Source organism: Carassius carassius, chromosome 4 (assembly GCF_963082965.1).
Source record: "Carassius carassius chromosome 4, fCarCar2.1, whole genome shotgun sequence".
NCBI lineage: Eukaryota > Metazoa > Chordata > Actinopteri > Cypriniformes > Cyprinidae > Carassius > Carassius carassius.
Genome location: NC_081758.1, coordinates 17249117 through 17277021, shown reverse-complemented (window position 1 = coordinate 17277021; position 27905 = coordinate 17249117). Strand labels below are relative to the sequence as shown.

Below are 27905 nucleotides of genomic sequence, written 5' to 3'. Positions count from 1 at the left end.
ACCTTTCAGTTGTTCAGCACAAGCAAGAGATGATTCATGTTCCTGTTTGAAACAAAAGAACATTGTAATCTGTTTAAGTCAAGGCTTGCTACCCAGAAAATGTACCCGAAACATAGTTCGCCTCAAAAGGAGCTTACTACAGTAAATACAGATGCACTCTAGTTGTAAAATATATTATTTTATTATTTTTATTTGGATTTAATAATTCAAATAAAGGCTCTGTGCTTGTCCTTATTCAATCATATAGCACATTTAAAGCCAACAGATGTTGACACAAAGTACTACATAAATCAAGTAATACAAATGCACTATTCGTACATGTTTTAGGATGATTTGAGCAAATTCCCAAAGGTCATCAATAAGTGGATGTGTTGGAACATAGTTTATGTAATACTTCGCACTACCGAAGGGGGTGATATAAAAAGCCAAAAACTTTAAAACCCAGAAGATAATCGTGAAACGTGTGTGTGCGCGTGTATACGTGCAACAGCAGACAACAGTGTGTTGTTGCTGTAGACGCGCAGTATTGATGTTTGGGTCACGTGAGGATCAAAGGCTGGAAGACTAAAACGATCGATCCATTGATCTCGTCGCTGCGTGCCGTCATTTGTTTTGATCAGATGTTTGGTGCTCGAGTAGGATGGGCTTTCACACCTGGCGCGGTTTAAATTAAGCGACTTCGGAGCTAGTATTGTTGTTTTGGCTTTTTTTTTTTATTATAACGCGATATAAAATTAGTAAAACTAAAAACGGGACGACCGCGGACTTTTTTCATATTTTTCCCTGATGTCAGACTGCAGCTCGTCGGGTTCAGATGAGGATTTGGACCCTGAGATAGAGCTGCTGGACGAGCTCGGCGGCAAACTCAGTAAGGTAACGTTAAACATAAGATTAGCCTAGGTGTTCTAACGTTACAGTATTGGGACTGGTTTTGTGGAAATTAAGGTTAGTGAATTACTTTCGTTTGTTTATATGTGACTGAAACTTCTCAACTTTTTGTTAGTTTTGTGATGTTAGCTCGATCAATGCAGTCACATAACATCGGTGTACGTTGCAGTGAATCAGGTGAACTGTTGGTGATAAGCGCTGATTCGGTCGAGCGCTTCTCGAGTCAGTTCCTCAATCCTGAAATCAAACTAGCCGTGGTGAAGTTACAGATTACAACAGTTTGTGATTGTTTGTAAGCGAAGAAGTGTGAATACATTTTAGTAGCGTTTTTTTTTTTTTGGTAAATTCAATAAACATTCAGGTTCTAAATTACTTTGTAATGATTGTTATTAAGGAGGTCATATATATGAAATCAGTAAACTCCGTTAAAAGCGAAATAGTCTAAAATATAAATATAGAAATACATTTTATTGTAACGTATTAGAGCATGTGACGTTAGTTGCTTCCTGACACTAATCAATCGCCTTTTATTTATTTATGATTATTCATTTTATTTTTTGTGGTGATCCAACTACTAAACTTGTCTTTTATCTTTAGATAATTATTTTATGAAAATAGCAGTCATTGGTTATGACTCGGCTTTTCAGGGAAAGTCTTAATTTGTACACATTTTTGTGAAAGACTACATCTGTCATTTTTTTATTACTACTATTATTTATTTACTACTTTTAGGATAATATAATGGTTTAGAAAGCATATTTGCTTTCTCTTTAACTCTTAAAGTCTATTTAAGTTTATACACTTATAAGTTATGTTAAGAAATTTGTACTGAATTACTAAACCCATTTAGTAATTGTAGTTTGTGTAATATTCAGTTAAAGTCACCTGCTGAACTTTGAAGCCTTGAACCTTCAGGAAGGTTTAATCTTTATGTTGCAAGTACTTGGAGAGATAAATGTAAGATGCAAGATATGAATAACTATCTCTTTGTTAATTTTCAGTGGACAAACTACATTCATGGATGGCAGGACCGCTGGATTGTGCTGAAGGGCAATATTCTGAGTTACTACAGGTCAGCGGATGAGAAGGAGTACGGCTGTAGAGGGTCCATCTGTCTCAGCAAGGCTGTCATCACGGTAATCTAATCTGATCTGTATAGCATCCTGTCATGTTTATCTGTACGATTATCAGAAGCTTAGCCTGACAGTGGCGTGAAGAGCTGATATGTACCACAGTGTAAAAATATTTGAGAAGTAATGCTTCCTGCTCATCATGCAGTGTTTATCTGTCAGCGGGGAAGCGGTTGTACTTGTTTGGGGGGTTTCTCTTAAACAGCATGATTTCTCTCACCTTTGCAGTTGTTTTGAGTTGATTAGCTGATTGACATGTCACCATTTTCTAATTTGTTGAGATCGTGAATTGTTGGGTTTCTGTTAAATGTGAGCCAAAATCATCACAGTTAAAAGAACCAAAAACTTTTTTTAAAATTTATTTAATACACAAGTTTCACAATTTGAGTGGAATTACTCAAATACGTTAACTTTTCACCTGTATTTATAAAAGTGTTTTGTAATTACCATTCCCTGCCTCCAGTTCACTCACGCGTTTGAAGATGAAACATTACATGGAGCGCATTGCATTCTGGGAAACAGTATCCCATATAGTGTCTTCAGAAGCATACTTTCAATGTCAGCAAGTGTAGCAGGTAATCCGGTCATTCCATGCATACAGAACATTCTCTTACTATTCACAGTTTACACGCAGCATACTGCAATATATGCCATTCCGAACACAGCTTCTGTACTGATTTCAGTGCACTTGAGTTATATTTAGCAGATTCTGGTAAATAAGTAAGTCATCAATTTATAATTTATGTATATTTGTGTATGTCTGTGAGCTGGGCTTCTGCATGTGGTGCAGGCTGCTTCAAGTGCAGAAGTTTTGGCAGTACGACTACAAGGAAATTAACAACAAAGCCTCATTTTCACACTATTAATATGTTGTTCTGGTACAGAGTGATTTGAAGTAGTGATTTGAGGATTAGAAGAACTGCAGGAACATCCTGTGACGGTGCATATCAAATATCTCATTGCGAAAAAGGTGATGTAAGAGCAGTCCTTGCTTTGCCTGTTCCAGTAAAAGTGGGTATGTGTAAAGAAAGAACCTGTTTGAAAAGTACTGCCCCTAGTTTTATAGTGCTCTTGGCCTCGAGAGCTTTGTCTAGGTGATGTTCTTTGCTCTGAAAAAGTCATCTTGGTCTAAAGGGGCTGCTGTTAAAGATCACAGACAGTTATACTGTATGTAGATAATTATCTAAAAAATTGTTTTAGAATCCAGTTTTGATGTTCTGTCTGAATGAATCTCTACGGAATCTCTTCGGGAAGTCGTGGCCTAGTGGTTAGAGAGTTTGACTCCTAACCCTAGGGTTGTGGGTTCAAATCTTGGGCCGGGAATACCACGACTTGGGTGCCCTTGAGCAAGACACCAAACCCCCAACTGCTCCCCGGGTGCCGCAGCATAAATGGCTGCCCACTACTCCGAGTGTGTGTTCACTGCTCTGTGTGTGTGTACTTTGGACCACTCCCATTACTAGTTTTATACCTAGTACTAACCACTACACCAGCAGAAAACACCTTCTACAAATTATGTTTACAGTCCACTGTGCAATGCGTAGGAAAAATAAAATACTACACCAGATATTGTGAGCACAAAGCAATACTTTAATATATTTTTAGCTTGATGCAAACTTTTTTATTTTATTAAAAAGCAGCTTCATAGCACTCGACCAGTTGGCTCATTTAGATTCATTAGATTAAAAAATCGCAATATACTGTAGTAGCTAATTACAAACAAAACGGCAATCTGGCAAAATTGTGCTTTGGTAAAGATGTAAGATCCAAACTGTGGATCATTTGTACACTGCTTAAAATAGCTGGTCTTAAGATAGCTGGTGGTTTGTGTATGAGGTCGTCTGCAGTTTTTGTTTTACTTTTATCTGCCATCTGTAAAAGTGTAAGATTTCATATCAAGTTTCCTATCCAGTGGTACAGATCCATGTTTTGGTGGAAAAAAGGTGTTTATCAGGAACAGCAGGAAAGGGTGCTTCAAAAGCATAATGGCAGACTGATTTGAATAAACATGGCCCATAAACTTTTTCCATTTTCCAGCATGTTCATTGTTATGATCCGTTCTTGTTTCTGTTGTTGTCTTTCTTTTCAGCCTCATGAGTTTGATGAATGCCGTTTTGACATCAGTGTGAACGACAGCATCTGGTACCTGAGGGCTGAATATCCTTTGCACCGGCAGCAGTGGATCGATACCATTGAACTTCACAAGGTGAGTGCGTCAGAAGCAGCAAGCCCTCTAGATAAACTGCAGCTCCGCTCCAGTGTCTTTCTGATAGTGAGGGATCAAGTTTGGGTGGCAGAACCTGATTGGGTGTTTTATTTCCTTTGTTGAGGGAAGGAAGGTGTTTGAGGCACGGTTCAGTGGAATGTGTCCCACGTGCTTTTTTTTCCTTTTCTGGTTATCATTTCCTTGTGCTGTCAGTGTAAAGTGCACTGAAAATTGGTGTACTTTTCGTAGTATGTACTGAATTTGATAAAGAATTTGTGTCTCAGTTGTTGAAGTATGTTCTTTAGATATTCAGGTGTGTAGGCGTATGTGACTATTAATTTATTTAAAAAAATAAATAAAAAGAAACATTTGATATACAGTTCACATATGCAGTGACTTGAATTGGATAAACCCTAAATTTTATTATTTTATTCATTTATATATTTTTTGAGTGGTCATTTAATAAAGAATTTAATAATGAATTAAAAGAATGAAATTCTTGAAAAGCTTGACTCCCTAAAAATTTAATTTAAGGGTTTAAAAATTAATAATTAATGAGAAACATTTAAAAAAAAATACTATTTACCTCAAAAACACTTAAAAATATTTTGGTAATGATCAAATTGTGAACACTTGTATTCAAGATAAAAAGTAAATCATTTATAAAGTTCTACTTAATTTTTACTACTTGAATCATTATTTTATTCATTTATTTTTCAAAAACATATAAGCCCTACTACAGGAATAAACTTCTAAGAACTAGTTTAAATAAACTATATATATATATATATTTTTTTTTTGTATGTTATTGACCCTGGTTTAATTAATTCCTGTACATGCTGCACCTGCCATGTTGGCTTTGTCCTTTGACCTATGACATACTAACAGAAACTGCAAAAATAATTGTAATGGCTTAGTACCTGTTTGCTTACTCTGTCATGACTCATTTGACATACTGATTTTTCCATGTTCAGCAGAGAAGTGCGGATGTCCTGGAAAACTTTCTGAGTGACATGCTGGCTAAGATTCGTTTGCATGAGAAGCGAGAGATTTATTGTGCAAGTGTTGTCTGGCAGTGGTTTGCAGTGACGTATCATGTCTTAAGAGAGATATACAAAGGGAGGGTCCTGAGGAATGTGTTGATCTGAATGACTCTCGAATGTGCGAGGAGAGCTGAACTCAATGAAAGGAGTGGAGCTGTTTCTACACAGCTGGTGTTTGGAACCAGGAAAAGGGTGTTTGTGTGTATAGTTGTGTTTTTCTAGAGGGAGAGTTTGACTAAGCGGCTATTTCAGATACATTTCTTGAAGTATCATAATGTTTAATGTTTGATTTTTGTGTGTTGAGAGGAGTCTGTTGTCCTGTATTGGACTGAGAGAGACAATGTTATGCTCTTTGCTTGTTTTGAAGGTCATAGAGGCATAAACTGAAGTTCTGTGGATTGATGATAAATCACCATTGAGTAGATTGCTAAATTACAAGTCCTTCAGTCAGTTTATTAATGTGAAATAGCGTTTGTGTCATTTTAGGAACATTGTAAACCAAGTAGACAAACACGGCAGAAATACTTCAATTCAAAAAAATAAGAAATAATCCAAATGTTCCCTGGTAGTTTTACACTCATGGCCACTTCTACAATCTGCTGGTTAGGAGTGCTGTTGCAGTTTTGTCATGTGACTTAAAAAGCGGTTATAGACTCCAGAGGGGGGAGCCTTTCTGGTCTCTTTAAATGATAGAATCATTCACCCAAAAATGAAAGGAAAGAAAGGAGGAATCATCATATACTCAAACTCTTGTTACAAACATGTTTTTTTTCTTTCTTTGGTTAAACACAAATGTTTGGCAGATTTCTGTGCTGTGTTTTTACATAGAATAAAAAAGGTTTAAAAACTATGGCTGCCAAGCTCCAAAAAAAAAAAAATGCTCCATATGAATTGTGTTCTATATTCCAATTCTTCTAGAGGACAAAACTGAAATGTTCACAATCAGATTTTCAGACTTGGTCACATTATGTTGGGGAACCTCTTTTAGGAAATAACATCTTCACTTTTATTGTAGTCTATCCGTAATATGGCTTAATACAACTTGTAATATAATGAATAACTTGTATGGGTGTGTTCATTTACTTTATTTTTAGAGCTTTACTGTCTTAGTCCCTGTTCTTTTTTATTTTCAGAAATTGTTTCTCATCTTCCTGCAGAAATGATTTTAACAAATAAAACAAATTGTTTATGAAATGTAATTTTACATGTACTCAAAAAGCTCATGTTACCACGAGTTCTATATACAGCAAATGAATGTCAAAGATTTTGTCGATGACAATGTAACTCACATAGTTATATATGTGGTATGCTTACATACTGTAGTTATATGGAATTACATTTGTTTCAATAATAATGAACGAAACTTTATAAAACTGAACGTAACTTTTTCAGAAACTATCAAAAATATGCCATTACAAAAGAAGAAAAAAACAATGAAAACGAAAAAAATGAACTCAGTTGCACAAATTTAACAGGCTCTTCAAATATACTTCATTCTTTGTTAATGTTTTTCAAAGATTCGTTTTCGCTAATTATGGATTCTAAATTCATTGCCACAGATTTCGCTTACGTTTCGCAGTTTTTCGTTTGGTGTTTTGACACAAACCTCTCGTGGGGGCGGGGTTAACAGTGATCTACTCTGATTGGATAGTGAGCTTTTGATGGACAGGTGCTCTTAGACCGGGAAGTACAGACGCCACCCAGTGGCGCATATATTTGAAAGCTCTCGTGATTGTGATTTGTATTACTAAATATGTAAATAATATTTGACCTTCGATCGTCTCAGTCTGTAAAGATGAGCTCTTGTCCTTCAAGGCAGCCTGAAGTAAGCTTGTATTACTGAATGACAATAATAACCCGCAACAAACTGTTGCACACTGTAACATGAAAAACTTGTATCGATGTTATTGGTTACTTCAGTAACACAAGCTTACTTCAAGCTGCCTTGAAGGACAAGAGGAGGAGGAAGACGATGCCGCTCCGTGTCTCCTGAGAGATCATCTTTACTGAGACGATCGAAGGCCAAATATTATTTATATATTTAGTAACACAAGGCACAACGTATTGCATACAAATCACCTCGAGAGCTTTTTTTCTTTTTCTATTTTTATTAATGCAGAGAACAAAAACATACAAAGGTATAAACATACATCACATAATATCCACCACAAAAAAAAAAACAAAGAATAAAAAGAGGGGCAAAATCTAAACAAAATTAAACAAGGAGATCAAAGGCAGAGCAAATCTAACAGTCCTTATAGCTTTCTTATTAGACCCTGAGGTTACATTCATATAGTTTTCCATTTCTTTTAGGAAAACAGAGAAGACAGAGAATTTGCATTTGTGAATGTGAAATTTGTTTAGGAAATTCTTTTAGTTAATAACAAAACGGTTATTTTCATTTGTGGGGTCAGAGTCATAATACCCAAATATAATGTTTTTCATATGTACTGAGAAGCCTGGCAAAATCTTACACTTGACAAACACACCAATATCATCCCAAAGTTTCTGAGTGTAGTGACATGACCAAAATAAGTGTACAGTTTCTTCAGAACTCGAACAAAAAGAGCATGTAAGATCAATGTCATATTTAAATCTTTGTATACACTACAGGGTAGAACCTGTGTATGAGCTTAAAATTAATGTCTTTCACTTTGTCTGTGAAAAAGATTTTTTTTGCGGTAGAGACCAGATTTAATCACCGCGAGAGCTTTCCAATATGTGCGCCACTGGGTGGCGTCTGTACTTCCCGGTCAGAGAGCACCTGTCCATCAAAAGCTCACTATCCAATCAGAGTAGATCACTGTTAAACCCGCCCCCACGAGAGGTTTGTGTCAAAACACCAAACGAAAAACTGCGAAACATAAGCGAAATCTGTGGCAATGAATTTAGAATCCATAATTAGCGAAAAAGAAACTTAGAAAAACATTAACAAAGAATGAAGTATATTTGAAAAGCATGTTAAATTTGTGCGACTGAGTTCATTTTTTTCATTTTCATAGTGTTTTTCTTCTTTTGTAATGGCATATTTTTGATAGTTTCTGAAAAAGTTAAGTTCAGCTTTATAAAGTTTCGTTCATTATTATTGAAACAAATGTAATTCCGTATAGTTAGTACCACATAAAAATATGAGTATCTATGCCTATCTCCCAACATTCTCTTATATAAATGCAAACTGACCTGTTGTTTCGACCTGCCTCGTGTTTCTGCTCTGTACGGCTTCACATCTAAAAATACTATTAGAATCACCAATCCCTCCAACAGATGAGTGCAGTAGATAGGCTGTTGGCTCTCAGGTCAGCGTTGGTTATCGCGACACTTTGTTTGCTGAGGTGATCTCTTATGTGTACGCATGCGTGGGGTGGATGGGCATTTTCCGCTCGCAGTCATCCAGCTGCATGAATAATTCATGAGTATATTCAGTCAACTAAAGAGGCTGCTTTGAAAGCCCTGCAATGCAAGAAGACTTCTGAACCAAAATAAAGATCTTGATTGGATCAGCAATTCAGAAGATTTGGGTGATGTTGCGATTCAAGAATTAATTTTTCCACTTCAAGATGAGCGCTGAGCTAAAGGAGTACGGCACGAGACAGCATCTGATGTAACACGCTTATAGACCCCTTTAACACACGCTCTCACTTTTACTTGCACTCTGCTGGATTAGATGCAGCTGAAGTGGTGACAGAGGATTTTGGATTTTTTTTGTTATCTTATTGCAGTTAGGTGAGTGTAGTGTGTGTGTGTGGGGGGGGCAGCTCTGGGAGTTTGTTTCTGTATGGTTTGCCATCACTCTCTTTCTCTCCTCCACATGCTTTGCAGACCCACCCACAATCTCTCTGGCTTTATACTGCCTCAGAAACCCACCTCACATAATTTATTCACATCAGTGTGAACCATAATGGCTTTAATTTTAAAGCTAAGAACGGAAACAAACTCTTCTTCTGATTCATTCCTGCTCCACCATGTGCTTGTGAAAATTGTCTACAAGAGAACTGGGAATTCTTGGAGGTTCAGGAGAAAGCACTGGGTATTCTTGAGGTGATTGGAGAAAGTCCTGGGAATTCCGGGACCATCTGAAGAGAGAGCACTTTTTGATAGTGTCTGGAAAGAGTAGTGGTCATGCTAGGGCCAAATATTCAAGACTGTAGCAGTGCCTTGTCCTGCTTTGGCTGCTGGAATGGGCGAATGGTGGGCTTTAGCACATTTAGCATTTTAATTCACGTCATTTACTTGTTCATCATCCAACACTCTTACTTGACCATTCATCATGTTTTCATTACCACTGACATCTTTGTTTAGTGGTTTTAATTACAGTAATCGATTCCATCTTTCATTGACTGGGATGAAGTAGGACTGAAGCAGGTTATTCAAGCTTTTTCTGAAATATGGTTTTGTTACAGTTTTTATGGATGTTCCATTGGAGTTGCATCTAACATCCTGCCCGATCTGTCACTAGTTATTAATTAAAGCACTTTATAAAACTGAATCTTCCACAAGCTAAGTGTAAGCAGTTTCACAGTGCGCTCATGGAAGGACTGAAACAAAGGCTTGTTCAGTCAGGTAGAATGTCTTCTGACCTAATAAGAGTTACATGTGATGGGAGTACTGGATGCGCTTAACATGGCTTTTTATTAGGGATGCACGATCATGATTTTTCATGACTGATTCTGATTTTTTTACAAGCAAACTGGCCGATTCCGATACCGATTTCCTTTTTTTTTTTTTTATCTTTAAGCAACAAACAAGAAAGAAGGAAAGTGTGCATAAACAAGATGTATATTTACTCCAAACTGACTTTTGGCTATTGGAAACAATAACCGTAACCATCTGAAATTACTGCCAGTAACTGCACAGTAAGTAGCCTACATTCAGTACAAGCATAGATGGCACAAACATCAGCATTTAATTTTTGTTTTTGAATTGGGTTGAAACTACATAGAACTGGCATTAATGAAAACATTAACCATAACCATGTGAAATTAAAGGCAATAACTGCATAGTTCTACAGTCCAAACACCACAATCAACACACATTCAGCATCAGCATTCTGTATTTTAGTTTTTAAATTTGGTTTTAAATTTAAAACAAGGTCTTTACCAGAGAGACTAAATAAAAGTATGCTATATAAATATTATTCATAAATGTTAAAATCAAATAATGTTGGTGCGAATAAAACAAAGATGCAAAGTTTTTCATTCATCCAATTTAAAAAAAAAAAAAATTAAGCTAATGATTCACATCTATATATTTTTTTCTTTAGCCAATGAAAAATAAATAACTATTGTCTCAATTTAAAAAATATAGATGTGAATCATTACCCTAAATTTTTTTAATTGGATGAATGAAACACTTTTTCACGCCTCAGACGTGTAGCTCTGCACTTCCAGTGCTGATCGGCTGCCCATGTCCTGCGCACAGATTTCGAAATACTTCCACACAAATGACATGATAGCGAATGATTACAATGTAGTCTGTACACGTGGGCGTACTTCCGAAAAAAGACCAAAAACCGGCCGATTGCCGATCGCGTATTTTAAGCAAAAACTGTCCGGTTCCGATTTTATGGTCGGTCAACCGGTGCATCCCTACTTTTTATGCTACTGTACAAAAGTTGTTATAGTTTAAAATAAGTTTAATTTTCTGTTTTAGTGTATTTTGTATAAATAAATACAATAAATGTATTTATTGTATATAAATGTAACTTTATTCCTGTGGTAGCAAACCTGAGATTCCAGCATCCATTACTACAGTTGTCATGATGAGGGGTTTTGTCTTTGTTTTCTCTGGACCCCATTTCCCATAAACCCCTGCCTAGGAACTCATTATTGCACCACACCTGTTTCATATGAGGGACACTATAAAGGTTGCACACATCAACACACACATAGCTGAATATTGTTTAGCCTTATCCTGTTCCTTGTCTGCGTGTTTATTTGCCTTGCCTTGCTTTGTTTTTTGACCTTGGACTGTTTACTCTCGTCTCGCCCTGGACCGTACCTGTTTGCTAGTGTTTGACCTTGCCTGTTTTTGACCACACTCTTGTTAAATAAAAGCTGCATTTGGATCCTCAACTCTTTCATGCCTCCCACGTTACACCAGTCTTCAGAGTCACGTGATATTTCAGAAATTGTAATATGCATTTTCTAGTCCAGCAACTTTTTTTATATCAATTTTGAAAGTTTTACCTGCTTAAAAGGTAAATGAAAATAAGGCCATAGATTACTCCCCCTCAAGTCTTCCTAGGTGTATATGACTTTCTTTTTTCAGACGTATCCAGTCAATTATATTAAAAATTGTCTTTGATCTTTAAAGCTGTGTAATGCCACTTAGCATGTGTTGCATGCATCAGTCCAAAAGAAGTTAAAGTTGCCATTGTATGCATTGATAACATCTTTTCAATTGTTCTCTGATGTCCCCAGAGTGTGTATGTGAAATTTCTCAAAATACCCCACAGAATTATTTTTTTATAGCTTGTTGAAATTATAGGGTATGAGCCAAGTGTTTTTTGTTTGTTTGTTTGTCCCCTTTAAAATAAAATGAGCTGATGCTCCCACCTCCCTTCTCAGAAGAGTGCGGAGCTTCAAGAGCTCATGATTGCGGGCATACCACTGATGTTATGGTTTAACTGGTGGTGACCATGTTACTGACCTCACATTGCTTCCAAATGCAATTTTTATTTTAACTACTACACTCCTATCCACGATCATTCTGGTAGCACGTGAAAGCAGCATTAGTGAAACAGGCAGAGACAATGGTAGCTTTAGCAATATTAGCCTTACAGAGAGCCAAGTAGCTTTTTTGGAAAACAAAATATGATGTGTAATACTTTGTCTGCAGTCATTTTAGCATGAAGCGTTGGTATCGATCCTTCTTTCAAAAGCAATCTTTGCATGACTCCAGCATTGAACTGATCCTCGTTTATGAGGCAGTCCAGAGTAAAATGTCAGCACAAACACACACACTATATATATATATATATATATATATATATATATATATATATATATATATATATATATATATATATATATATATATATATATATATATATATATATATATATATATATATATATATATATATATATAAATATATATATAAATATATATATAAATATATATATATATATAAATAAAATAAATAAATAAATAATAATATTATATATATATATAATTTTTTTTTTTTTTTTTTTTTTTAGGATATTTCCTTCGAAAATGAAGTTTAACCACCATTTTCTCATTTGACTCCTATGTTCATTGGTGCATCCCAACACACACAACTTTAAACAGCTCTTTGGCACTGACATTGTACCTCCAGTAGCTACAGCAAGAGAACAGTAATGGCGGACCGCAGCTTCTCGCGACAAATAGTGGAACTGCTCGTGTGGAGAGACTGATTATGATTAGGATTATGAAACTCTGAGTGGGTGGATTTTTACCATTTATAGGCTGGTTGTTTTCACACACTGCGGCCACACAACTTTGTTCAAACAGTTTATTTATTTATTTTTATGGATTGACTCTTTATTTCAAAACTGTGTTCAAACACTTTTTTTTTTATTGACAGACTTTTATTTAACTTCTCTTAACTGATGCACTGCATCCCCCATTAAACTGCTTGAGAGATCAAAGCCAATTTTTTATATAACAGACTGGATTCGTCTGAAAGAAGAAAGTCATATACACCTAGGATGACTTGAGGGCGAGTGATTTTATGGCCTAATTTTCATTTTTGGGTGAACTAACCCTTTAAAAAAAATTGGATTCTTTGAGTAGATACAGGTTAAAAGAACATAATTTATTCGAAATAATATCAGAATTTTTTTTATATCATATTTAAAACTTTTCTTTACTGAGAATGATGCACAACTGCATGTGTCACACAGACTTGGATTTCTTAATGTTTATCTCTGGATATCCACCCCTGACAACAGCCCTGCCAGGAACTGCACCTACAGTATCATGAAGCTGATGGGAGATTGAGACGGAGGAATGGTTGTCTGGGGTGTGTTCTGTGTGTGTGTGCGTGTGTGTTTAATATAATTTGCAGTTGTCTGTGAAACAGCCTGCTTCCTGAATCATGCAGCTTCTGTTGCTTTGTCAGGTGGTGTGACAGGCCAAAGTGGATATACAGTTAAAAAACCTTGCTACAGTAATTTTGTTCCTTTGTGCTCATCCCATCTTTGTATCTTATTAGTCATTTAAAGAGGTGGGTTCATTAGTGTAGATCAGAGATTGTTTGCATTTGCACATGTGAATGTAACCTAACACTGAGATTGTTCATAGTAATTTGAATTGGGGTTTTATGATATTGAATCAGACTATTTTTCTAAAGTTTAGGGTCAGTCAAATAAATATTTCTTTGCAAGTGTCAGAAATGCTCAGTTCAGACCGTTTTCACTGTACAGCTTTAACCATGACACCTCACTGCGCAATGGTCCAATTGAATTTTCTTCTTGTGAATGATGAGAAGCTACTTAACTGGCTCTTTTTCTTTGTGCTGTATTTTGAGTGCAGGCTGAGTCAGGCTACGGGTCAGAGAACAGTTTACTTCGCCATGGCTCTCAACTGTCCCTCACCTCTGCCGCCAGCATCCTCTCCACCACCTCTGCATCCTCCTGCAAGGTGAGACAGCCTCTGCCTCCAGCTCAAACCCTGCTACATTTCATGCAGCCAAATGTCTTCTCACTGGAGATGTCATTTCTGTTTTAATAACAATTGTTCATTTGCAAACTGTTGAACAGAAGGGATACAGCCTGCGGGAAAAGCTAGCGGAGATGGAGACTTTCCGGGACATTCTTTGCAGACAGGTGGACACATTGCAGAAGTATTTTGACAACTGTGCAGATGCTGACAGTAAAGATGAACTCCGCAGGGACAAAGGTGTGGAAAAATAATTTTAATTCACAAGTACCAATGAGGTTTGTTGTTGTGTGCCACCAAGCACAGTTGAGGTCCTGTTAAGCAAATTTAATGTGCTGCTTGTGTGTTGATCACGGTGTATAGAATCAATGCCCAAGTTAAGTCTGATCATCATATATAGCTACCGTGTGTCTTCAGAAGAATTCAGTTAATTCATATGGATTTATTTTACAATTTTACGTTTATGTTTTAATGCATGAAAGTTTTGGCAACAGACAGGCAGAGAATATTAAAAATAATTTGTGTTTTAAAGATAAACAAAGGTCTTGTTTTGGAATGGCATGAGGATTAATAAATGATTACTGTATTTTCATCTCTTTAAATAGATTGGTGTACATTAGATTGCTTTTTGTTTGGTTTCTGATTCATCTCTGCTAAAAAGGCTGTGTTTTGTTTTTGCAGTATCTGAGGATGAGGAAGACTTTCCAACCTTAAGGCCATATGGAGATTATCTGCTCAACAACAATAGCAGCAAAGAGAAATGTGAGAATAAGTTTTTTTTTTTTTTGATGCTTTGTCATAAGCAGATACTCTGATCATTTCAACAACAGGTGTATTGTGCACAAACACCTGTGATCCTGTCTGAAAGCTGTTTGACTCTCAAGCAAAGTATTATTTTTTTGTATATCTTCTGAATACATGGTAAATAGCATGTGATCATTGTACAAGTTTATTTGCAATATTATAAATGCAGTCAATATGCTGCAGACTGTGTATCATGCAGTTAGTGGTAGCATCAATTTGAAAAGTGCTTTTTACTCCCATATTGGTGAAAATCTTTCATTATGTCCATTTTGGTTGTAAGTAAATGGCTTACAGGTGCATCTCAATAAATTAGAATGTTGTGAAGAAATGAATTTCAGTAATTCAACTCATCAGTAATTAAATTCTAATTTGTTGAGAGTGAATTGGTGTTTTTTTTTAAAAATGTGATCCAAAATCATCACAATTAAAAGAAACAAAGACTTAAACTACTTCAGTCTGTGTGCATTAAATTTATTTAGTACACGAGTTTCACAATTTGAGTTGAAAAAATTAACTTTTCCACGACATTCTAATTTATTGAGAAGCACCTGTATATCTTTCTGTGACTGAAGATTTTTATCCTTTGATTATTGATAAGGAAACACTAATACGTTTTAATGAAGCAAATGAAGTTCGTTCAGAGAGTAGAGCTAAGTTTAAATACTGTTGCCATTTGACCTTAATTTTACCTGCTTTCCCTCAGTATTTCCTGTGGACAGCCTCAAAGGTCCGTTCATCGATTTCAAGGGTGAAGCCATCACGTTTAAAGCTACTACAGCAGGAATCCTGTCCACACTGTCCCACTGCATTGACATTTTGGTCAAAGGAGAGGAGAGCTGGCAAAGACGACTTGATAAGGTAGTGTACAGCAGAAATTAAAGGGGTATTTCATCCAAAAAGAAATCATCCTGTTATCATTTACTTCTCAAACATATATGAATTGCATCTTTGTTGAACGAAAAGTAAAATGCTTTTATAATGTTACAAAATACTTCCATTTCAAGTAAGTGCTATCTTCAAAAAAAAAAAAATCTGTTTCCACAAGAATATTAGGCAGCACAACTGTTGTCAACATAATCATAAGAAATTTTTGTTGATTTCTGAAGAATCATGTGACACTGAAGACTGGAGTATCGATTCTGAAAATTCAGAGGAATACATTTTACATTTTAAAATGTACTAAAATAGAAAACAGTCATTTTAAATTGTAATAATATTTCACAATATTACAGTTTTTACTATATTTTTTATTAAATAATTGCAGCCTTAGTGAGCATCAGATGTATTAAGCCACCTTTCCACTACCCAATGTGTCCAGCTGACCAGATGTGATGTATTCTAATCAAAACTATGAGCGCAAGGCCAGAATGACCAATATATGACCAATGACCTCATTATGTACATTGATTAGCCCCATGAAACCTACTATGTTTTTATTTTGGGGGTCATTTTATTTTGTGTAGATATATTCAGACGTTAATTTTATCATGGTGAATAAGCTGATGGTCACAGTTGCTTCACAACCAGTTTGAAAGTTCTGTACGACTGCCACAAGGGGGAGAAATGTGACCATCGTATCCTAATGTAGACAGTGGAAAGGTGCATTAACTAATAAAGGTGGAATTTGTGCTCTGCATTTTACCCATCCAAGTACACACACACACACAACAGTGAGTAGTGAACACACACCTGGAGCAGTAAGCAGCTATTTTTGTTGCGGCACCCGTGCCTTGCTCAGGGGTCTCACCTCAGTCCTGGACCTGGTATTGAAGGTAGAAGAGAGCGATGGTCATTCACCCCCCCCCCCCCCCCCCCCCACCTACAATCCCTGCCACTACCGAGAGTCGAACCTGCGACCTTTGGGTCACAAGTCAGACTCTCTCTCCATATGGCCATCATTTAAAGAAATTAAAATTGTATATATTTATGCATAATTATGTTGATGTGAGTAGGTTGTCAATTGTTGTTTTTCTTTACTGCTGTTTAAAAACAAACAAAAAAATAAACCACAGATGGTAAAATTCCAAAAAGTCCTCATAAAAGATGTCCCTACGTTATATTTCAAGTCCTCTGAATCCTTACCTTAGCTTTTTATAAGTACAGACCTCGATGTAGTCCATTATGAGAAAGAACAGCGTGAACATTCTTTAGAATATCTCCTTTCGTCATATACACTCACCTAAAGGATTATTAGGAACACCATACTAATACTGTGTTTGACCCCCTTTCACCTTCAGAACTGCCTTAATTCTACGTGGCATTGATCCAACAAGGTGCTGAACGCATTCTTTAGAAATGTTGGCCCATATTGATAGGATAGCATCTTGCAGTTGATGGAGATTTGTGGGATGCACATCCAGGGCATGAAGCTCCCGTTCCACCACGTCCCAAAGATGCTCTATTGGGTTGAGATCTGGTGACTGTGGGGGCCATTGTAGTACAGTGAACTCATTGTCATGTTCAAGAAACCAATTTGAAATTATTCGAGCTTTGTGACATGGTGCATTTTCCTGCTGGAAGTAGCCATCAGAGGATGGGTACATGCATAAAGGGATGGACATGGTCAGAAACAATGCTCAGGTAGGCCGTGGAATTTAAACGATGCCCAATTGGCACTAAGGGGCCTAAAGTGTGCCAAGAAAACATCCCCCACACCATTACACCACCACAAGCAGCCTGCACAGTGGTAACAAGGCATAATGGATCCATGTTCTCATTCTGGTTATGCCAAATTCTGACTCTACCATCTGAATGTCTCAACAGAAATCGAGACTCATCAGACCAGGCAACATTTTTCCAGTCTTCAACCGTCCAATTTTTGGTGAGCTCGTGCAAATTGTAGCCTCTTTTTCCTATTTGTAGTGGAGATGAGTGGTACCCGGTGGGGTCTTCTGCTGTTGTAGCCCATTCGCCTCAAGGTTGTGCGTGTTGTGGCTTCACAAATGCTTTGCTGCATACCTCGGTTGTAACGAGTGGTTATTTCAGTCAAAGTTGCTCTTCTATCAGCTAGAATCAGTCGGCCCATTCTCCTCTTACCTCTAGCATCAACAAGGCATTTTCGCCCACAGGACTGCCTCATACTGGATGTTTTTCCCTTTTCACACCATTCTTTGTAAACCCTAGAAATGGTTGTGCGTGAAAATCCCAGTAACTGAGCAGATTGTGAAATACTCTGGCCCGTCTTGCACCAACAACCATGCCACGCTCAAAATTGCTTTAAATCATCTTTCTTTCCCATTCTGACATTCAGTTTGGAGTTCAGGAGATTGTCTTGACCAGTGGATTAATGCTTATTGGAGACGCGAACTATTTTAAACGATTCAGTTCGATTTGGTGAATGGTTCAAGAAGATCCGGTTACATCTAATGATTCGATTCTAAAGAACCGGATATTACTAAACTGCAGTGAACATGCTCACTACAGACCCGGAAGAGAAGACAATGCTGAATAAAGTCGTAATTTTTGCTATTTTTGGACCAAAATATATTTTCGATGCTTTTATATTTTCAATGAAATATCCAATCTTGGATATTTCAAGAGTGCTGCATCCCTGTGAAAGACTTTTTTAAATTTTTGACTTTTCAGAGTCCGTTAAATCTCTTTTTTGGCCATTTTGCCTGAGGAGATGAATCTACCTAATAATTATGCACACCTTGATATAGGGCAGTGGTCTCCAACGTGGTGCCCGCGGGCACCTGGTAGCCCGCGTGGAGTCTCTGAGTCGCCCGCCGAGCACCTTCTATAAATAGCCTGAATTGTAATCTTTCATTTTTTTTATGATAATGTTATAAAATGAGAAAATAACTATTGGTGACATTTCATATACCATTAAAACATAATAAAATAATTCAATAATTTAAAATATTTAGAATCTGCACGTCTCTCTATCTCTCTCTCTCTGCGTCTCGTGCGCGCACCTCTCTCTCTCTCTCTCTCTCTCTCGCTCGCTCGCTCTTCGTCTCGCGCGCGCGCACCTCTCTGTCTGTCTGTCTCTCTCTCTCTCTCTCTCGCTCTCTCGCTCGCTCGCTCTGCGTCTTGTGCGCGCACCTCTCTTGTTCTCTCTGCGTATCGCGCGGCAGAGGAGCAGCGTTTTAATTTAGTTAAACACAGATATTATGTTGCTTTTCTAATTTTACATCATGGCTGGACTGGCCATTGGGCATACCGGGCATTTGCCCGGTGGGCCGACGTGCTTTTTGGGCCGATATCTCATACTCATACCTTTTTTTTTTTTTTTTTTTAAACGGCCCATAAAATTTGTACATCGGCGGCCCATTCGTTTTGTTTTGTTTTGCTTAATTGGCGGCGCTGGGTTTGTGCCGGTGTAATGCATTGGTCAAAGTCAGTGTTGGTTTTTTTTTCTGACAGACCAGCCCATGAAACACGTAGATCAGCGGCCCATTGGCTCTTTTCTTGATTGACACTGGGCTGGCCCAATCACAACTTTAAACGAGTGAGCGAGCGGCAGCAGTGTCAGTGTGTATCTGTAAAAAAAGATGGAGAAGAAACGCAAGGAATGTGCAGATAAATAGCGTGAAAAAATAGAACCAGGCCCTTAAAGCAGACACTGTAAACTGTGTCAAAATATATGTTTTCTGACCTTCATCAGCTCCTGTGGCAGATGATGATAGTGAGGACGGAGGATCAGGAGAGAGATGAGAAAGTGTAGAGCCTGCAGTAAGCATAACTACTTTCAAAACACTTAGGCCATGTCATGAGTGTAGATTATTTCCACATCTGCATAGTTGACGATTACCGCAATTCACTAGAAATTTAATAAGAGGCGTTTGTAAACCATGTTTTCCGCCAAAATAAAAGCTTGATGCAGTTTGCGTCAAAATAAAAGATCATGTGCTTATCTCTTTCAAGTATAGAAATTGGTACAACTAATTAAGAAAGTTTCCTTTATTTTTTTGTGCATTTGTTTTACAAAATATGGCTATTACTGTCATTGGATTAATATTATAACTATTATTATGTATAGGTGTAATGTAAATAGACACTGTAACTAAAAGAGGTTTGAATTTTTCTTTGTTTAATTTGCACACTGAATATGGGTTGGAGCTTTTAATTTTGAAATCTCAAAGTGCATCAGATTAATGAATTTAACATTAAAATGCACAAAATTTTCTCACGGGGGGGCATGCCCCCGAACCCCCCTAGAAGGACCGAGGACACACCACCATAGTTTTAATACAAATCCTGTAAGAAACACTGGTATTGTTATGCCAGAACCGCTTATAGCTTGTTTTAGGATTCACCGCTGTGGAGTATAGTTCAACTGTATTAATAAATATACAATTTTGACTTATTTCATCTGTTAACTCTCACTCGTTCCTATACTCACTCATTACATGGCATTAGTGGTTTTAATGAATAGGAGTTGGTATGCATATAATTAAGGGCGTGCAAAGATGGGTGGTGTTTATGATCATATAGTGTGCCGTTCTGGGCAAAAATGCCCGGGCCGATTTTTTGTCCCAGTCCAGCCCTGTTTTACATACAAGTATGTAAAGTATATCATTCAGTCACTATTTAATATTTATGCCGTTATTCTTTCTCCCTTTCCCCCCGTGATTTTGTCTATATCGCGAATATTAGACGACCCCCCATTTTTTAGGACAAAAACGCCTATTTTTAGGCGTTTTTAAAAAAACTTGTCTTATATTCGGGTATATACGGTAATTATATATTCAATAGTCATAATATTTAACAATATTACTGTTTGTTGTTGTATTTTTCAAAACTTGGAACTGTGTGTGTGTGTGTGTGTGTGTGCGTGTGCGTGTGCGTGTGCGTGCGTGTGCGTGTGCGTGTGTGTGTGTGTGTGTGTGTGTGTGTGTGTGTGTGTGCGCGTGTGTGTGTGTGTGCCTATATCAAACAAGTAGCCCTCAAGACTATTTTATCCCTTCAGGGAGCCCTCACTCACAAAAAGGTTGGAGACCCCTGATATAGGGTGTTGATCTCCTTAGGCCACACCCTCCCTCATTACACAAATACACATCACCTGATATGCATTAAATCCAATAAGCATTCAAGTTTATACAGCTTGGACTTGGAAATTATTGATAAAATTATTATATGGTCAAAATAATCACTTGCCTATTAATTGTGCACACAGTGTACTTTGATGATGTTTTTGTTACCTTCTGGCTATGGACAGTATACCGTACACACAGGTTCAATGGAGTGACTTAGATCTCTCGGACTAAATCTAAAATATCTTAAACTGGGTTCCGAAGATGAACGGAGGTCTTACGGGTTTGGAACGACATGAGGGTGAGTTATTAATGACATAATTTTTGGGTGAACGATCCCTTTAAGCAGCTCTGCCATTTTTTCACAAGCTTAATCTGGGCACTATTTACATACCAATAACCTTCTCACATAACACTTTTATTAGATGAGTCACAAAGACACATCCATTAAAACAAAAGTGCATCTACTGTAGTCTCCAGAAGCCTTGCATTTCTCACATTCCACTTCACTTTATGTGGGAGCTCAGCACATCTTCAAAGCCACATGTCATTAGCGTCTTAGTGTGAAGCTTCTGCTTGCACTTGCCCGACCAGTTTTTCCATCTCCAGTCCAGCCCCCTGATATATCATGAGCCAGGAAGTAGCTTCTTGTATTCCAGCTGCCATAGAGAATCTGAACGGGTGTGATTTTAACGGCGTTTACAGTCCTTCAACGGGACTAAACTACAGTAATTGTATTGTGTGTTGAGATGTCAGCTGGATTGTAGAGGACGACTACAGTGTACAGTGCTTCAATGTTGAAGCCATCTCTTCAGAGTGCTAATGAAAACTGGATACCTCTCTGTACGCACAGCAGCTTCTACTCTGTAGGTTTGACATGCTTTTTTTAAGTTCACTGGTTTTTGCTGCTGCTTCCTGATTTAAATGTCAAATTGAGTCTTGACGTGATTTTGTCATGCATATGTGCCATGTAAATGTAAGTGTTTGAATTTTCACTTGAGCTCTGCCATTGCCGTTCAATTGTGCTAGTTTAGTGGAGTCACATTACCACCTTTTGACAGTTGACACATTAGCCGGGGGGTGTTGTCAGTAATTGTCTTTTTTTTTTGGGATACAGAGAAAGGTGTTTCATTGCTTTAAGCTAAACCACACCTGTCAGTTTCAGAACAGATCTTATTTATAATGTAAGACAATTATGCACCAATTACTCATCTACAACACCCAAAGCTTCTCAATCAGCCAACTGAGAAACCACTTTTCAGTGAAGGTTTAATGTGGCTGAAGATTCTGCTTCAGCTGAGTAATTTAAAGAAATTGAGGGATTTGAAGGTTGGCTTTCTGAAATCTATTCAAGCTAGTTTTCTATTCTAGTAGGTCTAGGGAGTGGGTGGGTGACGTGGGCTCCACCTTTTAGATGAATGACCTTTCAAACATGCAAGACACGTGAAAATTCAGCTTTATCATCACAGGAATAAATTACATTAATTCATTTTATATATATATATATATATATATATATATATATATATATATTAAAATAGAAAACCGATATTTTAAATTGCAATAATAATTTGCAGTTATACTGTACTGTATTTTGATCAAATAAATGCAAACTTGGTGAGCATTAGAACTATAAAATATATATATATTTTGATGAGTAGTATACAGATCTTGATATTCTGCACGTGTACGTTAGAATAAGATCTAACAGTGTGTTTTTAATACTTTATTTTTAATAATCAACATAAATCGAATAAATGCAGCCATGGTGAGTATAAAAGAGTTGTTTTAAAAACATTTAGTTTTTTTTTTTATCTTACCATCCTCAAAATTGTGAATGCTGGTGTATGTTTACATGTCTGTTGGGTGATGAGAATCTTGGGCCACTTCAGAGAAAGCAGGATAGATGCTATTGCTCTTTTCCAAATACCAGAAAACTTTATCATTTAATAAATAAAGAAATAAAATTTAGAGGGTGGGGAAAATATTTATTATGAAAGTGATTTATTATATATTATTATGAACCATTTAATATTTTCTTGAGTGCTTTGTGATGTATTTTGGATATTGTAAAACTACAAGTAACATTCCTCTATTATCCATAAGAACATTGAAAGGAGAAGACGGGCTGAAGATTCCTGCAAAGCTGCACTGACAGAGCTGAAGAAGAAGCCTCATTATGGAGGACCAGACTATGAAGTGCGTTCACAGCCTTTAAACTCACTCTGGCCTGTCCATCTTTGGTCCAACAAAGACTGAGATATTCTCTCTGTGCAGGAAGGACCAAACAGTCTGATCAATGAAGAGGAGTTCTTTGATGCTGTGGAAGCTGCGTTGGATAAACATGACCAGATCGAAGAGCAAGTAATGATTCAGCCATTATTATTTCTAAGAAATTAACACTTTTGCTAAGCTGGATGCTTTACGTGTTTGTATTTGTGAGGCATCTTGACACATGATTTGTTATACGCTGAGCAGCCATTGCATTTGTTACAGTCGTTCTGTTTCCATGAATTTGTCTGTTGAAGTGTAAATATATATACAGAGGGAGTATGTGTGTGCTTGCAGTTATGTGGAAAAACTGGGGAAACCAAAGCGGTCAGAGTGGCTTAGCGGTTAGCAAACATGCTCTGACACATTGAATTAATGCACCGTTGCTGTTGTCACCTTCAAGGTCCTCTAAACAAATGTAGCTAGTTTGATAACTTTGACTACATGTCTTTTTGTTACAAAGTCCACTGTGTTTTTGGGTCATTAAAAAACATTTTACATTGAAACAGCACATTTAAAATTGAGCTTTAGTCATTTTAAGTAAGTCAGTCAATTAGTTTGTCAGATTGGGCGTTATTGTTTTGTTTTTTTTAACCAAAATAAAGGCCAGTTTACAATGACAATGACTATGATAAGAACAATGACTATACTGATTTATTAATTGTTCACTATTTATTAATAGCGAGGTTCACACCACACAATAGCTACCAAGCGAAGAGATATCTTTAAAATCACTTTCATCCTTTTTTTTTTTTTCTGTCCAGGTGATGAATGATTAAAAAATCATCGCAAGTCTTTAAAAACCTTGGGCATGTAAAGTGCAGACAACATAACTAAACCGAAAAGAACATAAACTGAACATTATTAGCGGTTGATGTGGTGCTAATTTAGGTATATTTTAAAGTCTGGTTTGACTTTAAAATCAGTATTTCAACCTTGTTGATCATATAAGCTGACTACTAGTTGGATCCAAAGCTGATAATGAATGTAGGCCCCACTTTTGTGGAGTGACAGAAGTACCACTGTCCACTGAAATATAATGCATCATTCATTGGGATACAACAGCCAATACACTAGTCAAGAACTAATTCAGTTGTATTTTATGCTTATGTCCATACAGAAATGTTACTGTCCTGTTTTGCAGTCCCAGGCAGAAAGGAACGGGGCATCTCGCCGGATCTCCCTCCCTCCAGACACCTATTTCTCCATCAGCACTCAGAAATACTTGACTAAGGTAAGTCAGACCACTATTACTGTCTCACACTGTCAAAGCACATTTGCTGCTTCGTGACTGGTGGTGGATCCTGCTGTGTGAAATCTGTAGTTTTTCATTTGTGAAACAGCCTTTGCTCTTCCAGTCCCTCCTGCTGAAGTGTGATTTGTGTATTCTCTGGGTGATGATGATGAGATTTTTGAGTTTCTTCTGTTTCCCTTGACCTCTTCCCCTCTGGCTCTGTCTCTTTGGTTCAGCCTCACAGTCAAACTTCCTCCTCCTGCTCCGTTGACCTCGTAAGTGCCTCCGATGACGTGCACAGGTTCAGTGCTCAGGTAGATTTGACACTACACTAGTGTGGATGAACATATGATTCTTCTAGTGTACAACACGTCACACTTGTTTTGTTCACAGGTTGAGGAGATGGTCAAGAGCCACATGAATTACTCTTTGCAGGATGTGGGTGGAGATGCTAACTGGCAGCTGGTTGTTGAAGAAGGGGAAATGAAGGTCAGATGTAGATAAAGGCAGTAGATTAGTTTTGAGCTGTTTCTGTGGAATCCAGTTTCCATTTTAGAGTTAAAATAAATAAATAATTGAGCTCTATATAATTGGCTCTATATTTTATATGTTGTGGTTTAATTCCCTGTAAGTATATATCTACATTTATGTTCATCTATATGCATTACCATTCACAAATTTGGGGTCGGCTAGTTAAATGCATTGTTTTTGCAGGTGTACAGGAGAGAAGTGGAGGAGAACGGCATCGTTCTGGATCCTCTCAAAGCTACTCATGCTGTCAGAGGGGTCACAGGTCACGAGGTCTGCCACTACTTTTGGGACACAGCTTTTCGGAACGACTGGGAAAGTATGTTGACCTTAGTACATCGTTTTGCCTTTTTGATTTTCCAGTGTTATATTTTGAGGATGTGTGTTTTAAAATATGTCTATGATTCAAGAGGAGAAATTAGAAAACTTAAGAAAATGCTGGCATGGAGAAATATGTAAAAACGCATTTTTTATTTATTTATAGCAACTGTTGAAAGCTTTCAAGTGGTTGAGACACTCTCAGATAAAGCGGTCCTCATTCATCAGACACATAAGGTATAGCAATTCACTATTGCATCATGGGTGGTTGTTTCTGAAATCTTTAGGTCTCAGATGTTCTTCTCACTTCTCTGTTGCAGAGGGTGTGGCCTGCTTCCCAGAGAGATGTGCTTTATGTATCGGTTATGCAAAAAATTCTCTCCACTAATGAGAATGATCCAGACACCTGGCTGGTGTGCAACTTCTCAGTGGATCATGACGGCTATCCAGTTAGTATCTTGTTAAAAGTTGCCTCTTCATGCAGTTTGATATCATAAGCACAGGTTATTAGAAACATGGAAGCATATAAAGGCATAGTATTCAACATTAGCAATATACAGTAAGCTGTGCATAAGAAAGCTGTCTTACAGGTTTTTGTTTGTTTGTTTGCTTTTTCCAGCCTTCTGCCAGATGCATTCGTGCCAAAATTAATGTAGCCATGATCTGTCAAACACTAATCAGCCCACCAGAGGGAGACGAAAAGCTCACCAGAGACAACTTCCTCTGTAAAATCACATATGTAGCCAATGGTAAGTCTTTGGGGTGTTTGACCCTTCTAATTAAAGTTTCAAAGTTTCAACACCCCCCCCCCCCCCCCACACACACACACAAAAAAGAAAACTTAAGGTCAGATGGGGGTCTTAAGTACATGCTAAGTTTGGTCTCTATAAGGTTTGTGTTTGTGATTACTAATTATTGCTTTTATTCAGCATTTGGGAATTTAATTGCTCAATAGTGACAGTAAAGATTAAGATTTCCATTTCAAATAAATGCTCTTCCTGCTGTATTAACTTTCTATTCCTCAAAGAATCCTGAAAAAAATTGACATGTACAAAAATATTAAGCAGCCCAACTGTGTTCAACATTGATAAAAATCTGAAATGTTTCTTGAGCAGCAAATCAGCATATTAGAATGATTTCTGAATATCATGTGACACTGATAATGGAGTAATGGCTGCTAAAAAAAATCTACTTTACTTTCTAAAACATTAAAATGGAAACCGATCTTTTAAATTTTTTATATTTCAGTTTTTACTGTATTTTTGTTCAAATTAAATGCAAAACTTTGAACGGGAGTGTATTTTTATAAATATTAAAGCTATATATATATATATATATATATATATATATATACACACACACACACACACACACACACACACATATATGTGTGTATATATATATATATATATATATATATATATATATATATATATATATATAATATATGTGTGTGTGTGTGTGTGTGTATAAATATAAAAATATAAATTAAATTGTCTCCGTGACCACAAAACTTACTATCAATGCTAGTTTGTACTTAAAGACCTCATACATTATAAATGATCATGCTTACCTGAAGAGGTAGTTAGCATCAGACAGTATGTACAGCTTACTATTTTATCATAAATTGTTATACATTTTCAGTTTATATATATACATTTGAGGGGGATGGGCTGTTTAAAAATAATTTGGATTGCAATCTTTATTTTTTGTATATGTGATATAAAATGTGTTGCATTAATACTGTGTCCGTGTAACCCTTAAGTAAATCCTGGTGGTTGGGTCCCTGCATCAGTCCTGCGAGCTGTAGCCAAGAGAGAATACCCCAAATTCCTGAAACGCTTCACTTCGTATGTTCAAGAGAAGACCAGTGATGAGGTTATTCTCTTCTGAACAACACCAGGTAACTCGCACTGCTAAAAAAGCGACTGTTTCTCCTTATAAATCACATCGCATAGTACATTTATTCAAAATCTGAATAAATAGAAATCTGGTTTTCTCTTTCTCCAGCTTGTTTAATCTACATTCCCAGTTTGCTTTGTCTCAAATGAAGAAATGCTTTATTCACATTGCTCTACCATCAGAGAGCGCTGCTCTGCCCAAGTGCTCTTGACACTCTTCAGAAACCTTTTCAACTTGTATCCATACAGACCAAACAACAGTGAAACACCAAAAATGGTACGAAGTCTGTAAAAGCACCCTTGAAGAGTGCAAACACACTAGAATAACCAGCACAGCCTGTTCATCTTCAGAAGGCCTTACTTGTGTTTCCGCAAATGAGCTGCAGCTCTGGTTTTATTAAAGTAATTTACATTTTTGTAAATATTTGACCAGAGTTTGAGGTCTGACTGTGGTCTTGATGAGAGATACAGTATAGATGCATCTTCTCAGCTGTACGTGAGCTTTCTCACTTGCCATTTGTTTTAGGAAGACCCTTTTCTAGCCCTGATGATCAAGATGTCATCAGGAACTTCAGTCTTAAGATCTTTTGTACAGTTTGTATCTAAAATGTTTAAGATTATTTACATATGAAGGCATTTTGATTATTGTGATATATAGTGTTGCTTTAGGCAAAGTGAATATTTATTGGGAAGTGCTTGTATAAGACAATATTCAAAGCAGAGAGGGTATTTAGGTAGATGTGAAAAGTTGGCAATGACTATTATTGAACCGCAATTGCCTCTGTCTTGTTTTTCTTTTCTTGTCATTTTTTTTTTCTTGTTTTAAATTTGTTTCAATTTATTTGTGACTTCTTAAAGTATTGGTTCATCATTACCTGTTGGGATTCCATCTATACGATTTCTGTAGAATTACTGCAGTTGTGCCATCTATGCTTATGAAAGAAGGGGATACACCATATGGA

At 36.9% G+C, this 27905-nt stretch overlaps 1 protein-coding gene across 4 annotated transcripts; it reads left to right on the top strand.

Moving 5' to 3' along the window:
- Positions 1-473: 473 nt before the first annotated feature.
- LOC132138653 (ceramide transfer protein-like) lies at positions 474-27838 on the top strand. Of its 4 annotated transcripts, none has more exons than XM_059547693.1 (18): positions 474-873; positions 1890-2024; positions 4108-4224; positions 13784-13891; positions 14011-14149; positions 14591-14671; positions 15417-15571; positions 22798-22890; positions 22969-23055; positions 24107-24196; positions 24433-24510; positions 24590-24685; positions 24911-25043; positions 25209-25279; positions 25363-25491; positions 25662-25791; positions 26808-26945; positions 27053-27838. In XM_059547693.1, exons 1-17 carry the CDS (start codon positions 787-789, stop codon positions 26933-26935), a joined length of 1857 nt encoding a protein of 618 aa, XP_059403676.1. In that variant the 5' UTR covers positions 474-786; the 3' UTR covers positions 26936-26945; positions 27053-27838. The 4 variants fall into 4 exon arrangements, with proteins under 4 accessions (XP_059403676.1, XP_059403675.1, XP_059403677.1 ...); XM_059547692.1 differs by having other exon boundaries at positions 24083-24196; XM_059547694.1 differs by having other exon boundaries at positions 14591-14672; positions 15448-15571; positions 24083-24196.
- Positions 27839-27905: the final 67 nt, after the last annotated feature.